Source organism: Phyllobates terribilis, unplaced genomic scaffold (assembly GCF_046119375.1).
Source record: "Phyllobates terribilis strain yellow unplaced genomic scaffold, ASM4611937v1 Scaffold_13__5_contigs__length_258822181, whole genome shotgun sequence".
In the NCBI taxonomy this organism is placed as follows: domain Eukaryota; kingdom Metazoa; phylum Chordata; class Amphibia; order Anura; family Dendrobatidae; genus Phyllobates; species Phyllobates terribilis.
In genome coordinates, this window is record NW_027362773.1 from 109504382 (window position 1) to 109519408 (window position 15027).

Sequence of the window (15027 nt, forward strand, 5' to 3'; positions counted from 1 at the left end):
CTGTAAGGGGCTGGCCAGGCACTTTTATCCCCTTTAGTATGGGGCTGTGCATGCTCCATTCATCCTGTAAGGGGCAGGCCAGGCACTTTTATTCCCTTTAGTATAGGGCTGCGCATGCTCCATTCATCCTGTAAAGGGCTGGCCAGGCACTTTTATTCCCTTTAGTATGGGGCTGCGCATGCTCCATTCATTCTGTAAGGGGCTGGCCAGGCACTTTTATTCCCTTTAGTATGGGGCTGTGCATGCTCCATTCATCCTGTAAGGGGCTGGCCAGGCACTTTTATCCCCTTTAGTATGGGGCTGTGCATGCTCCATTCATTCTGTAAGGGGCTGGCCAGGCACTTTTATCCCCTTTAGTATGGGGCTGTGCATGCTCCATTCATCCTGTAAGGGGCTGGCCAGGCACTTTTATCCCCTTTAGTATGGGGCTGTGCATGCTCCATTCATTCTGTAAGGGGCTGGCCACGCACTTTTATCCCCTTTAGTATGGGGCTGTGCATGCTCCATTTATCCTGTAAGGGACTGGCGAGTGCTCGGCTCTTTCCTGCAGCCCCTTACAGGATGAATGGAGCGGCGGTGGAGCATGCACAGCCCCATACTAAAGGGGATAAAAGTGTCCGTTTCTGCCGATCGTTGCAGGTCCCAGAATTTTAGAAAACTACCGATCAGCAAGTTATCGCCTATCCTATGACAACTCCTTTAAGAGGACCTATCGCTGATCTGAGGCTGCCCTAAAATTTTAATTAAATCCCTAAAACCCCCTGAAAGGACCCGATTTGTTAGCAAAAACTCGAGTCCGACCTTCCGGACATGCAGAGCGGAGCCCAACACACCTCCGCGGCCCTTTTGTAGTGAAAGCATGAGATTTTTCTCTTTCACTGTGAAAGAGGCCGTAGAGGGTTGTGGGGTCTCGCTCTGCATGTGGGGACCCCACAGTCCGGAAGGTTGGACTCAACTTTTGCTAGGAAATCGGGTCCTTTCAGGGGGTTTTAGAGACGCTTATGTCTACAACTTATATTTAGAAGAATCCCCAGTCTGGGGTAGGTTGTGTGTATAAAAGAGGTCAGGGACCCTGACAAATTCCCTGTAAGGGACCCCATTATTCCTGATGGAGCCCTAAGACTGTGGTGGCACTGTCTGACTAGTCTTCTGTGCCAGTCCCTGATGTCTGGGCTGTAGCCACACAGCTTCTTGGCAGACGTGTGTCTGTAACCATAGAAACTGCAGCTGTGACTAAACTGTCTCGGGGTGTAATACCTGCGGCGGCCGCACGTGTCACCAGGGCAACCACGAGCTCGCGCTGCTCCCAGGACCCGGACTGCGGGCGCTGATCACAAGGCAGCGCTGGTGGGAGGAGCCCTGAGAGGAGGCTTTGTGACGTCACGCACCGAGTCTATATAAGGGAGCTCTCCGCTGAATGACTTGTTATACGAGAGCTAGTAGTGAAGAGCGCGGTTCAGCTCCCGTTATAAAGTGTTTTGTACTGTGACCGAGCCCCGTGCACACTCCGCCGTTACCGCTCCGTTCTCTATCAGCCATTCGGGGACATTTGTATATTTCTCTTATATTTCTACCAGGATGAAGACGAAATTCTCCTGCGCGGAGGAGCAGCCGAGCTCTCTGGGGTTACTGATCAGCTCGGCCGGGGGACTGGTGACAAACCAGAGACTCGCGGAGTCCGTGGTGGCGGAACCCCGAGACAAGGACGAGGAGAACAGCCGGGCCAAGGAGGACGAGCCCGAGCCCCGCACCAGGCGCAAGGCTTACCGCTGGTGCAAGGAGTTCCTGCCAGGGGCGTGGAGGCGTCTGGAGGAGGAGCGCTTCCAGATCAGCGTTATACGGTGGGTGGTGCTGAGGCCGGCGGCGGGGATCACTGCGGCCAGCTCCCTGTAGTGCTGCCCCCTCCTGAGACTGTGACTGCAGCTCCCTGTAGTGCTGCCCCCTCCTGAGACTGTGACTGCAGCTCCCTGTAGTGCTGCCCCCTCCTGAGACTGTGACTGCAGCTCCCTGTAGTGCTGCCCCCTCCTGAGACTGTGACTGCAGCTCCCTGTAGTGCTGCCCCCTCCTGAGACTGTGACTGCAGCTCCCTGTAGTGCTGCCCCCTCCTGAGACTGTGACTGCAGCTCCCTGTAGTGCTGCCCCCTCCTGAGACTGTGACTGCAGCTCCCTGTAGTGCTGCCCCCTCCTGAGACTGTGACTGCAGCTCCCTGTAGTGCTGCCCCCTCCTGAGACTGTGACTGCAGCTCCCTGTAGTGCTGCCCCCTCCTGAGACTGTGACTGCAGCTCCCTGTAGTGCTGCCCCCTCCTGAGACTGTGACTGCAGCTCCCTGTAGTGCTGCCCCCTCCTGAGACTGTGACTGCAGCTCCCTGTAGTGCTGCCCCCTCCTGAGACTGTGACTGCAGCTCCCTGTAGTGCTGCCCCCTCCTGAGACTGTGACTGCAGCTCCCTGTAGTGCTGCCCCCTCCTGAGACTGTGACTGCAGCTCCCTGTAGTGCTGCCCCCTCCTGAGACTGTGACTGCAGCTCCCTGTAGTGCTGCCCCCTCCTGAGACTGTGACTGCAGCTCCCTGTAGTGCTGCCCCCTCCTGAGACTGTGACTGCAGCTCCCTGTAGTGCTGCCCCCTCCTGAGACTGTGACTGCAGCTCCCTGTAGTGCTGCCCCCTCCTGAGACTGTGACTGCAGCTCCCTGTAGTGCTGCCCCCTCCTGAGACTGTGACTGCAGCTCCCTGTAGTGCTGCCCCCTCCTGAGACTGTGACTGCAGCTCCCTGTAGTGCTGCCCCCTCCTGAGACTGTGACTGCAGCTCCCTGTAGTGCTGCCCCCTCCTGAGACTGTGACTGCAGCTCCCTGTAGTGCTGCCCCCTCCTGAGACTGTGACTGCAGCTCCCTGTAGTGCTGCCCCCTCCTGAGACTGTGACTGCAGCTCCCTGTAGTGCTGCCCCCTCCTGAGACTGTGACTGCAGCTCCCTGTAGTGCTGCCCCCTCCTGAGACTGTGACTGCAGCTCCCTGTAGTGCTGCCCCCTCCTGAGACTGTGACTGCAGCTCCCTGTAGTGCTGCCCCCTCCTGAGACTGTGACTGCAGCTCCCTGTAGTGCTGCCCCCTCCTGAGACTGTGACTGCAGCTCCCTGTAGTGCTGCCCCCTCCTGAGACTGTGACTGCAGCTCCCTGTAGTGCTGCCCCCTCCTGAGACTGTGACTGCAGCTCCCTGTAGTGCTGCCCCCTCCTGAGACTGTGACTGCAGCTCCCTGTAGTGCTGCCCCCTCCTGAGACTGCAGCTCGCTGTAGTGCTGCCCCCTACGGAGACTGCAGCTCGCTGTAGCGCTGCCCCCTACGGAGACTGTGACTTCAGCTCCCTGTAGCGCGGCCCCCCTCCGGAGAGTGCGGCTGCCGCCCCCCTGTAGCGCGGCCCCCCTCCGGAGAGTGCGGCTGCCGCCCCCCTGTAGCGCGGCCCCCCTCCGGAGAGTGCGGCTGCCGCCCCCCTGTAGCGCGGCCCCCCTCTAGTGACTGGGCCGGCTGCTCTCCTACGGAGATGCTTTGTTCCACTCATCCTCATTTTGAAAAAATCTAAAGTTCTCCAAAAACTCCCCAAAAAAGTAGTGTTTCCAGAAGCAGGTTTTGAATGCAATAAAATATTCTGTGTGCAGTCGTTAGTCCCTGATACACGTTAGATTAAGGTTAGCTGAACCTGCTGATATCAACGGGTTCGGCCAACTGTCTTAATGTGTATGGGGGTGCCGGACGACTGGTCAGGAGGTGTCAATTGTGCATGTCTGACTTCGGAGTGCCTATCATTGATCTGCTGGGTATGGGCGAGTCGGCAAAGATGGCCGGCCTTACAGTTGGTCTTGGTAGCATTGGATCCTTTCTGCTGAGTGTGACTGTTGTTCGTTCTGCTCCAGTAATCATGTAAAGGGTTAATGGACAAAATATATCAGACAGTTCCCTAATTCAGAAGACCGATGTGATTGGTGATCACCATACGGTGACGCATACTATTATCTGGTGGATTGTTAGAGTTTCGGTACTTTTCCACTATCTGAATGCCACCACTATTAATGTCTGTGCTTGTCCAGGTAATGGAAAAGTCCCGCGTTCTCACCCTTCTCTTAGTGGGATACATGAAGAAGAAGAATTTTATTTCTATAGCACCAACATATTCGTCACCACTTTTATTCAGGGGGGACTTGTACAGACAACGAGACATTAGAGTAACACTTAATTCAACTTCTAGTACTTCTTGTCTTCCTGGGCGGCCGGTCACCTGTTGTGTAACACCACGGGTCTGAATTGCACCTGCAACGTGATGTCATTGAGACCCTACACATGGTGAATGTCCAGCGCACGGGCAGCGTTTCGGCAAGGAGTCCAATGATAGATGCAGCAAAGGTTATCACGACTCTCATCACACGGTCTTGATGACTTGTCACAAGTTATCTCCCACAAGAGGATTAATATGACCTGACATGAGTCACTGACTTGTGCAATGTTAACTTAGCGATGAATTTCACTTTTTTTTGTGCTGTTATCTGAGTCATTGTAGTCTTTTCTGATCTGTATGCTCACCCTGCGCCTTTCCAATGAATAAAAGGTTAGTCTTTATCACTACTCAGTGCTATAAACCTGCCAGTCTTTTCCTGGAGGGGGTCAGCCTCATATTATGCAGATCACAGGACTCCTTTCAGACGCACCGGCCGCACAGCAAGGCTCATTTTGTGTTGGAGGCTCCGTTGCACGGTCAGTAAGCTGGTAAAATGTCAGCCGCCCAATCAAAAAACAAACAGATCCCATTATATTGTATAGGGTATTTTGGCTACCGTATGTACCAGTCATAGGACGGGCGTGTTTTTTTGCCAAAGTTATTTTTTTGTTTTCGCTTGCCAATCTGTAGTGATGACTTGCCGATTGGGGATCCGATAGACTGAGGAAGGGATTCTGCAGAGCCCTGGCTGAATGAAGCATTGTCTGGACATGTGCATCCTCCTTGCTCCGTTTATTCTCCGTGGGATTATCGGAGATTGCCGAGTTAAGCGCCCTGCATTTTTTCCAGCCGTCCCATAGAGAATGAATGGAACGGTGGCTCATAAGTTCAGCGTCTGCTTCTTTCTCTTATTCAGTGGGTATCTAGAAGTCAAGCCCCCACCAGACAGGAAGTTTTCTCTTATCCTATGGTTAAAGTGATAACCTCTAAAGATGTAAATAGCCATTAAAGAGGTTGTCCAGAACTGTAACATTGATGATATATCCTTAGGATAGGTCATCAATGTCTGATCGGTGGGGATGCGACCCCCCCCCCCCCCCCCCCCCCCCGCCAGCCAGCTTTTCCTGGTGTCTGCGGTGGCTGAAACTGTTCAGTTGCGGACCGTCTGCAGAATAGTGGCTGCGGCTGGGTACTGCACAGCCGCCCACTAATGATTTGAATAGGGGGCGCATGTGCAGTTCCTGACTGCAGCCACTATACAGTTGATGGAGCTATGCTGTGCAGTTCCTGCTGCCGCTGACCAGTGGGGGCACTGGGTGTCACACGCCCACTGATCCTTTGATCAATGTTAGTCCCGGACAGCCTCTTAGGCATACACATTAGATGTCTGTCGGCAGAATGATTGTTTGGCGGTAGCCATCTCGGCCATATGCAGGAGCGCTCTTTTGGCCGAGCGCTCCAGAGTTCTCTAGTAGAGAGCGGTCCTCAGACTTTTCCACCGGTGGCTTATCTCCGGCAGACATCTCATCAGTCTGAAATTGGCCATACCGGATCCATGCTTCCCCCAACAATAAATTGTCCGGGGCACCAAGACGTATTAGACTGTCTCCAGAACCCGTTGATAGCTGCGATGGGTTCTGGCAACTTTTTTTTTTCTTTACCCACCAATTTGGTCGGTGAAAATAATCACTAGTCTGCACTGCCTCATTGGATAACATCGGTCCCAGTGCTGTCCGTTTTTTGCTCGTGTGAACATGGCCTAAGCTTTAGCTGCCACTTACAGGCTTGGCCACCTCCCTGCTGTAGAAAGTCCAGTTCCTCACTTACTAGGCATCAGTTCCCAATCTGCTCGTGGGGGGAAAATCCCCTTTGTTAGAGTTCCTCTTCTAACTTTCCTTTTGCAGTTGCTCTGTGTAGTTCTCCTTTAGGAAAACAGAAGTGACCTTGTAGACCGGCCCTGCACGTTACACATTTACATTTTCAGCAAACACTGTTTGCATTGAATGTTTGGGGCGTAGCCGACCTGTGATGAGTCCTCATGGTTGTGCTCGGATTTCTCCAGGAGATGGCTTTCTACAGACCATGGATTGATTGGTTACTAAAAGCCAGCAGTGACTAGTGTTTACCAACAGATTTATTTCATCCACTGCTAAATAAGAGTGTCAGCCCTACAGAAGATCCCAGTGACCCGATTTGTGTACAGGTCGGTAGTGCTGCTAATTCTGAGTACAGCCGGAGTAATCCCACGTGGTGAGCAGATTAATTAGTTACTATCATGACGAAGTCTCTGTGTTTGCACAGGAAAATCTCCCCCACTTTTTGACTCTGGGTCTTTATTGTAGCGCGCACTCATCAAAAAGGGCTAAATGGCGTGCCTATTGTGTGCAAAAGGCTCCAGGAGCAAGTCATTCCAGTTATTTCAGGTATTGCCCAGGTTAGATCTGAATGCAAAGCATACCAGAACTGTAACCACTTGTGACCAGGAACAATAATGAATAAAACCGTAGTGTCTGAATGCTGGATGATAACGCCCTATAGGAACTGGCCCACTGCCTTTTTTACTTGGGTTTAAAGGGAACCTGTCAGGTCCAAAAAAAAAGAATGCTTTTTGCCTGGAGATATGGGATTAATTTGCAAAAAAAAGTGTTAAAATTCTGCCCTCTACTGAATCAGCAGCTCCAGGGAGAAATTGAGGTTATATCTTCCCTGCAGCCGCTCGCTTCCAGTAATTGGGGCAATGCAGGGGCTCTAACTGTACAATGACCATGGCAGCTGTAATCGCTCGTATGCTGCTTCCTCCGTCAGCTTGGTTGCAGTTACTCAGATCCTGGGCCAGTTTGCTGTTTTGACAACACTACTTTATTCAAAGCGTTTCCCCAGTTATGTCAGTGTTCGACGTGAACAGTAGTTTAATTCTTCTCAATGGTCAAGTTGACTCTTGTAGCAAAGACCTTGATGACATTTTCCCTTTTTATAGGTATCTTAACTACACCTTTTACTTCAAGCACAGATGAGAAGTGATCCACTTATGTTTATTCATAAAATCGGTACTTTTATATCAGAACTTAATTCAATATATTATTACACTATTTAACAAGTGACATTACTATATACCAGATTTTCAAAAATTAACTTTTTTAACCCAGTAAAAAGAAATCTAACCCAAGGGCTGGCATATAAAAGTTAACTTTTTTATTACAAATTATTAAAAACTTACACTGGAGGGACACCAAATACCAAAAAAGTCCATGCCTTGTACATTAAAAGAATATCATAGCAGGTTATACCACTTTTAGAGTAGATCCCATCTACTTTCTTATTTCCCTTACAAGTGAAGGGAGTGATACATGCATTATATCCGATTTCCATTGTCCTTGACCATAATTCAATGCACAGATATTATAATGAAAAGACTGGGTGTAGTGTTTTGCGCTCACTCATCTACCTCGATATTGTGGAGCAGCAGAAATCCGGATTCATTCATATAGGGTTTCATATAAAATATGATGTATATAGAATATATGTATTTATAGTATTATAAATCTTCAAAAACAATGGGTATAAATTGGATCGGATGACTGCATGTTTCCGCTAGCATGGGGAGCATTGTCCTAATCCTATTAAAAGTAGTACACATTAACAAAAAAGATATATTTTATGATTGATTTGCTCAAGTGAACATGAACTAAAGATAAATCGTAAATAAAGTGACAGTGCTTCTGTCTAGGTAAACCTGCACATCATAGGAGAGATAATAATCTCATTTCCAATAAAGTGTATTTGTGCTAATAACTATAGAGTCCTAGGTTGACTCATGGAAAAGGTGCATACAGCATCAAAACGTCATAGTGGTAACATTAGTGCATGCAATTTGATGTTATAGGAAAGGGTTTTTTTTGTACCTGCTAGATGTTGTAACTATAGTGTGGCGAGAGTATTTGGCTCCGTCCCTTTGCCCTGACGCGCGTTTCGTCCAGCTTCTTCTGGTGAGGGAGCCAAATACTCTCGCCACACTATAGTTACAACATCTCCTAGCTGGAAAAAAAACTCTCCTATAACATCAAATTGCATGCACAAATGTAACCCTTAAAACTATGACCTTTTGATTCTGTATGCCGGGGTCGAGGACAATGGACATCGGATGTAATGCATGATCTACTCTAAAAGTGCTTTATAACCTGCTTTGATAATCCATTAATGTACAAGGCATATACATTTTGGTATTTGGTGCCCCTCCTGTGCAAGAACCTTTTCTGCTTTTAATAATTTTTAATATATCTAATAAAAGATTTCACTTTTATATACCAAACCTTGGGTTATATTTCTTTTTACTGGGTTAAAAAAAAGTTAATTTTTGAAAATCTGGTATATGGTAATGTCAATTTAGTTTAAGAAAAACCCTTTCTATTTTTTTCCCCTCGGTAGATTACTATGTAAAGTCTGGGACGTACTTATGTTAAATTATTTGACAAGTGTCCGATCTACATCTTAAGAACATGTCTTTGAATGTGTTGAAACTTACAGCCTGTTTTTATTCATATTTAACAAGTAAACTGGAAATTAATTGGATGAAGGTATAATGTATGTTCATATTAACAATGTGGCTTCAATTTATAAAATCCATGACTCCTGATTAAAAAACAAAAAAAAACTTTTCAGGTTCCCCCAAAATATTTTATTCTTAATGTTGAAATTCAGAACTTTATGCCACTTTTAAGTGTGAACCAAGCCTTAAAGGGGTTGGCAGGTTATCAATACCTGATGGTCATCCATATTGGATCAGTGGGGGTCCGGACACCCTCTTCCCCCACCAATCAGCTGACACAGGCTGTTAATGTAAACACATTGAACAGAACTGCAATCCGCAGCTTGTTATTGGGTTATGGCTGCTGCTGGAGGCTGAAGATCAGCTTCTGTTAGAGGAACTGATCTTCAGTATCTGACAGCAGAGAATAAGAGCGAGGTCGCTAATATCTGATGACCAGTTAACCACCTTTAAGGGCCCGCTTGCATATTGGTGAAAATTCAGCTGAGTCTGCCAGTATTGATGGGACTGGCCGGCTGTTTTATGGGTATGGAGACCTCTTGAAGGACCTGGAATGTTGTATCTCCCCATTTTTGTTCTCGACTTTTCCCACTGACAACACATGAGCTCTCAGTGAAAGACCGAATGAGGGGTTGGAGGAATAGTAGTTGGCTGATCAAAGGTTGTATGAGTATCTTTAGTATAAGACAATATTCAGCCCCCTTGTGTAACCCGATTGTCTCCTTTTTACTTTAGCGGTGGCCTCAGTAACATGCTGTTTCATTGCTCATTGCCAGAAGATGTGATCTGTGTGGGCAATGAGCCCCGGAGTATTCTTCTGCGGATATACGGCGCCATCTTGCAGGTGGGTGAAATCGTCAGATAAGTTGTGCATTTTGTGTCGTGTTATTTATCCTATTAGTGTCTATTTTGCCAATATCACCAGAAGGACATTAAGCAGACTTTAAACATTTGCTATTCGTGTTCTTTCCGATTTGTACATCTTGAGCAGTCTTTATACAAAGTGAAATCTTCTCGGACATTATTGCACCTTGATTTATCAGAAATTTCTGGTAGCCAACAGAAGTATGTTTTTTTCACTGCTGCGAATCCTGACCCCAATATCCTATCCCAATTCTTCATCCACCCCCAGATAAGCAATGGCTTATCCAATGCAGCACGATCGTTAGACCGGGCAATTCATGCACTTTACTTCTAGTTATAGGAAACTTCTGATATGTCAACATTTTTTCTTTGTCCCCATCTGGGCTCCAAGACCCCCCAACTTTCACTAGAGTGAAGTTACTAAAGTGCTTGATAGATTGATGACCAGCTTCGGCTTCTGACGACTTCTTTGTGCTGTAATCCTGACAGGCAAGAGACATTTTATATTTTACGGACAGTCTTCAGCTCTTTAAAGGAATTCCAAAAAAAGCAAATGGAATGGAATAGCCTGGGCTCTTTAGTCGATCAATTAAAGGGGTTTAGACACTGATGAAAGCACAATGTCTGAGCAAAGCTCACTCAACCTCTAATCCCTGCCAATCTCTATAACTAAAGGGAATTGGTGTAGTAAAACATCTTGCCATATCTTCTGCTGTTGGCGCCATATCTTCTGCTGTTGGTGCCACTTCTGCTTTCTACAGAATTTGCATGGATGGCCATAGTATATAATGGTTGCCTAAATAAAGAGCTGACGAGGACTAAGAGCTGGCACTTTTCTTTTAGTGTTATTCAAAATTAGAACCCCACTAATCCAAGCCATGTCGCACCAATGTCTCACAGGACCCTTTTTAGACAGCCAAATTCTAGCAGATTGTGAGGAGGTCTCTGTGCTCAAAACATCCAACATATCGGAGGTTTTCTGTATCCTGAGGCTTCATACATTTATGATGGGCTGTAATTTAAAGGAAACCTGATGAGAGGTTCATGCTGAATCCGAGACTGGCTATAGGTTTTACTCAAACGCAGCTAATCATCCGAGTCGCATTGTCCCTGGACGGCTTTCTAAAATATATATTTTTCTGAAACACTGCAACGTTTCGGAGTAAAACATGAACCTTGGATTCATGCTGCCTGATGAATCTCATGTCAGGATCCCTTAAATAATAATAAAAAAAAAAAAAAGCTGCATTTGCTATATGGTCAGACGATCTTTTGTTAACAATCGTTGGCAGAGGTGATCATTGTGTGCTTTTCAGATTCAGTGTTTCCAGCTGATGGTCGGCGTTGTAATTCTGAAGAAATGGCTGGAGACCGTAGATTGGTCATGCCACCAGGTTTAGAGGTAAATGCCCCCCCACTAAGCCTTTGTATCTTACGGGTAAGTTGAAGAGATTTCCTTTACAATAGAGAAGGTTGATGTTCCACCAAATGTGGACAACACGTGGATGAGTTTATAAGAGCCCATGAGTCATCCATCCGCCCCTTATCTCCTAGCGGTACATGGTTGTCCAATCCATTAATAATCTTCTATATGGTCGGTAAAGGAGTCAATTGGATTCTGCAATATTTAGACTTGGGTTTATAAATGATTTATTAAATAATCACATTTGGCTTTGTAAACCCATTAGTCGATTTTCTGTTTTGACGTGAGAAGCTTTTAAGGTTATTGACATTGGCAGCTTCTCTTATTTACCGATAGGTTCTTTCCCCAGTCGGTCATAATCAAAGTCCAAACCAAGAGAGCCATGTGGCCCGGACTTTGATACCGTCAGTAAAATTCCTACCGGGGTTAATCAGCCGTCTGCACTTGAATCATTCCCTTCAGTAACACGCCCAGGTACAGCCGTAGAAATCAATGCCTGCCCGGTTATCTGTCATTGTCTTTGTGGGTTCTCGGACATTGACTTTGAGCTCTGACCTGCCATTAAAAAAGAAGTGTGAGGACGAGTCACTCATGCTATAAAAGTTATGCAATTTCGGTGAATGGTGGCTACATGTCCAAATATCATTCATTAGATGGGTGACATAAGGTCAGCCATGATCTAGATCAGACGTTCCCAACTTGTTTTTAGGTTGTGAGACAGTTGTTAAACCGCCCTAATATTTTTAAAGGTGTTACCCTGTGAATGAACTTAATTTTTAAAAGTTCTCAGAGAGGATAAAAAAGTAATATTAATTACTTCCCCCACCTCCCTCAGCTCCTGCTTAGCCAATCACTGGTCTCAACGGTGACACGCCTCAGCCACTGATGGGCAGAAATTCTTTCTCAGCCAATTTGGCTGAGGCCAGTGATTGGCTAAGCAGGCCTTTCCGCCCATTTGGCTGAGGCGTGTCACCGCTGAGGTCAGTGATTGGATGATCAGTCATTTCAAAGCAGCACCATGAAGTAGAGACAAGTGCAGACAGGGCAAGCAATGGAACAGGCGCTGCAGTCGTTTAATGAGATTAATAATAAAAAATGAATAACAAATATTTACTATAAGTATTTACATTATTATTTCTATTATATAAAAATAGTATTTTTTATGTATTTATATTATATTTTTTTATTAAATAAAGTAATAAAATTAAATATAACATATTTTATTTTGTAGTATTTTAGTTTATATTTTATTATTTAGTATCTATTTTATTAAAGCACAATTAACGCCAGGGTGTTCTATACATATGAAAAAAGTTACATACATATATAAAATAAAGCCGAGGGGGGGGGGGGGGTACCCTGGCATTAAATTTTTTACTTTAACCAGTCTGATCCCTTAAAAAAAAAAAAAAAAAAAATTACCAGACAACCCCTTTTTAAAAGAAGAAAAAAAAAACTATTAAAGTCAAAACTATCACTTGGATATAATTTGTATGGAGTCTGTCAGCACAAAATGACTGTTCAAACCATGCATAGGCCCTTGTCAAACAGTTCGGTGCAACTTTTACCTACTGATTATGCAGTAGTCTCCGCCTTTCTCTTTCTTGATTGACAGTTTTTTTCTTCACAAGGGTAAAGAGATGGAAAGCAAGTAGGTGGGAGGAGGGGGCACTGCACCGCTTGGCCACACAAAGGACCACCTTGTCCCTAGTGCATATCAATGTATATATACAAACTATATGTAACTGCCAACATTTGGGGAGCTAAACTCCAGTGGCTTAAGAGTCACATGCTGCTCACAAGCTACCGGTTAGGAACCGCTGATCTAGATCTGGTGACTGTTTCCCCAAGACCTTTATGGTAAATATTTTGAAAATTTGAATTTCAAAAAGTTAAAATAAAGTGACGTAAAGTTCTCGTGTTCTACAGCCACCGCATTCCGCCGCCTCCTCTGATGTCCTGCTCTGGTGTATTATGCACCATGCCGACTCGATAAACAAGTTCTAGAGTAAATATTCGGCAACACCGAAAACATAATCCTATCCTCTGCCCATTTGCTTTTCTTTTTTTTTATTTTAATGCTGAAGTTTCTTTTGCTTATGCCATATAATTTGGGTTAATACCAAACTATCTAAGTAAACCATGCACATTCAATTTTTTGATTTTTTTTTTGTTGGCTTCACGTCTACCTAACAAGTTTTACTGTTTTCAACACCATTTAAAAAAAAAAAAATGGCTGTCCTGTTCTCCCGTAGAAGCATGGCAGCCGACTTGTTTAAGAGACCTGTGGGGGAAAAAAAATGAAGGATGACAATGTCCTTTTCTACTTGAGATGCCGGGCAAATATCTATTTTTCTTTCACACTAGGAATTAGGTATAAAGACTACGGACTAGATCTTTTTATATCAAGAAACCTGGTGATGAAAACTGTTGTGGCTGGTAATGCTCAACTTTACTCTTGATAGTATGAAAGCCCTAAGTAGTTTTATTTATTTTCATATACAGTGGTGTGAAAGTGTTTGTCCCCTTCCTGATTTCTTATTCTTTTGCAGGTTTGTCACACTTAAATGTTTCAGATCACAAAACAAATTTAAATATTATACAAAGATAACACCAGTAAACACAAAATGTAGTTTTTAAATGAAGATCTTTATTAAGGGAAAAAGAAATCCAAACCTACGGGGCCCTGTGTGAAAAATTGATTCCTCATCCCCCTTAAACATAAATTAACTGTGGTTTATCACATCTTTGGGAAGCTGAGTTCAATTTCACTAGCCACACACAGGCCTGATTACTGCCACACCTGTTCTCAATCAAAAAATCACTTAAGTAGGACCTGGGTTACAAAGTGAAGTAGAGCAAAAGATCTTCAAAAGCTAGACATCATGCTGCAATCCAAAGAAGTTCAGGAACAAATGAGAAACAAGGTAATTGAAATCTATCAGTCTCGAAAAAGGTTATAAAGCCATTACTAAAGCTTTGAGACTACAAGGACCCTGTAGGTTTGGATTTCTTTTTCGCTTAATAAAGACATTCATTTAAAATCTGCATTTTGTGTTTCCTTGTGTTATGTTTGTCTAATATTTACATTTGTTTTGTGATCTGAAACATTTAAGTGTGACAAACATGCAAAAGAATAAGAAATCAGAAAGGGGCAAACACTTTTTCACACCACTGTATCTAGCAGATTTTTTATTGCTTGGTATAATGTTGAACACAGTTTTATGTTTAAGTTGAGGTGTTGGAAATTATTATATTATTGCTATTATACTAATTTTCTACTAATGTTCGAAAGTGGCACAGTATATTGTGCATTATTAAATGCCAGTGTTTAAAAAAAATTAAAAATGACCACTTGTAGCTTGGTTTTCTGGCATTATTTCCAGGTGTTTGTTGGGTGGGTTTTGCGGGTGGAGACTAATCATTGCTGGGGCAGGGTGTTATACCTCTTTAGTTGTATGTGCATGTGTTCTTTGCTGCAGGCGTACCCATGCCATCGTGCCTTGCACACTCTGGTTTCCAGGTGACAGACACGATCCACGGTATAGTATGCAACCTCAGAGTCAGAGCATTATGTTTTAAGCTTTTTTTTCATTAATTTCCTATGCAATGATATATTATGCATGCATCAGTCTGTTCTTTTATATATGCTTTATGGACTAGCTGTGCCTCAAGGCCGAAATGAACTAACGAGGCAATTCTCTGTTTTAATAGCTCCTAAATTAGAAATTTCTTTTTACAAATTTAATCCAGGCCTTATGGCTATTAGTACAAACTCACGACTGTGAAAATGGCGTCTTATTCCTTAACGTGTATATGATGGGACTGTAATGGAAATCTGTATAATAAATAAAATTAAATAAAAATGGCCCAAATGAGTGACCAAAAATGTAAATATGGCCCTAAACTTTATATATAGTACAGTGAAACTTCTCAGAACAACTTTTAAAGGAACATGTCCACAAGTTTATGCTGCCTGATCTGGTTTCGCTGC

The 15027-nt window shown here is 44.7% G+C and overlaps 1 protein-coding gene across 1 annotated transcript in view; it reads left to right on the top strand.

The window, feature by feature from the left end:
• Positions 1-1396: 1396 nt before the first annotated feature.
• Positions 1397-15027, top strand: part of LOC141173867 (choline kinase alpha-like) — a 32485-nt gene continuing 18854 nt past the window's right edge. The window contains exons 1-2 of the mRNA XM_073658386.1: positions 1397-1841; positions 9482-9590. Of these exons, the coding sequence (XP_073514487.1) occupies positions 1579-1841; positions 9482-9590 (372 nt within the window). The 5' untranslated portion in view covers positions 1397-1578. The remainder of the gene's footprint in view (positions 1842-9481; positions 9591-15027) is intronic.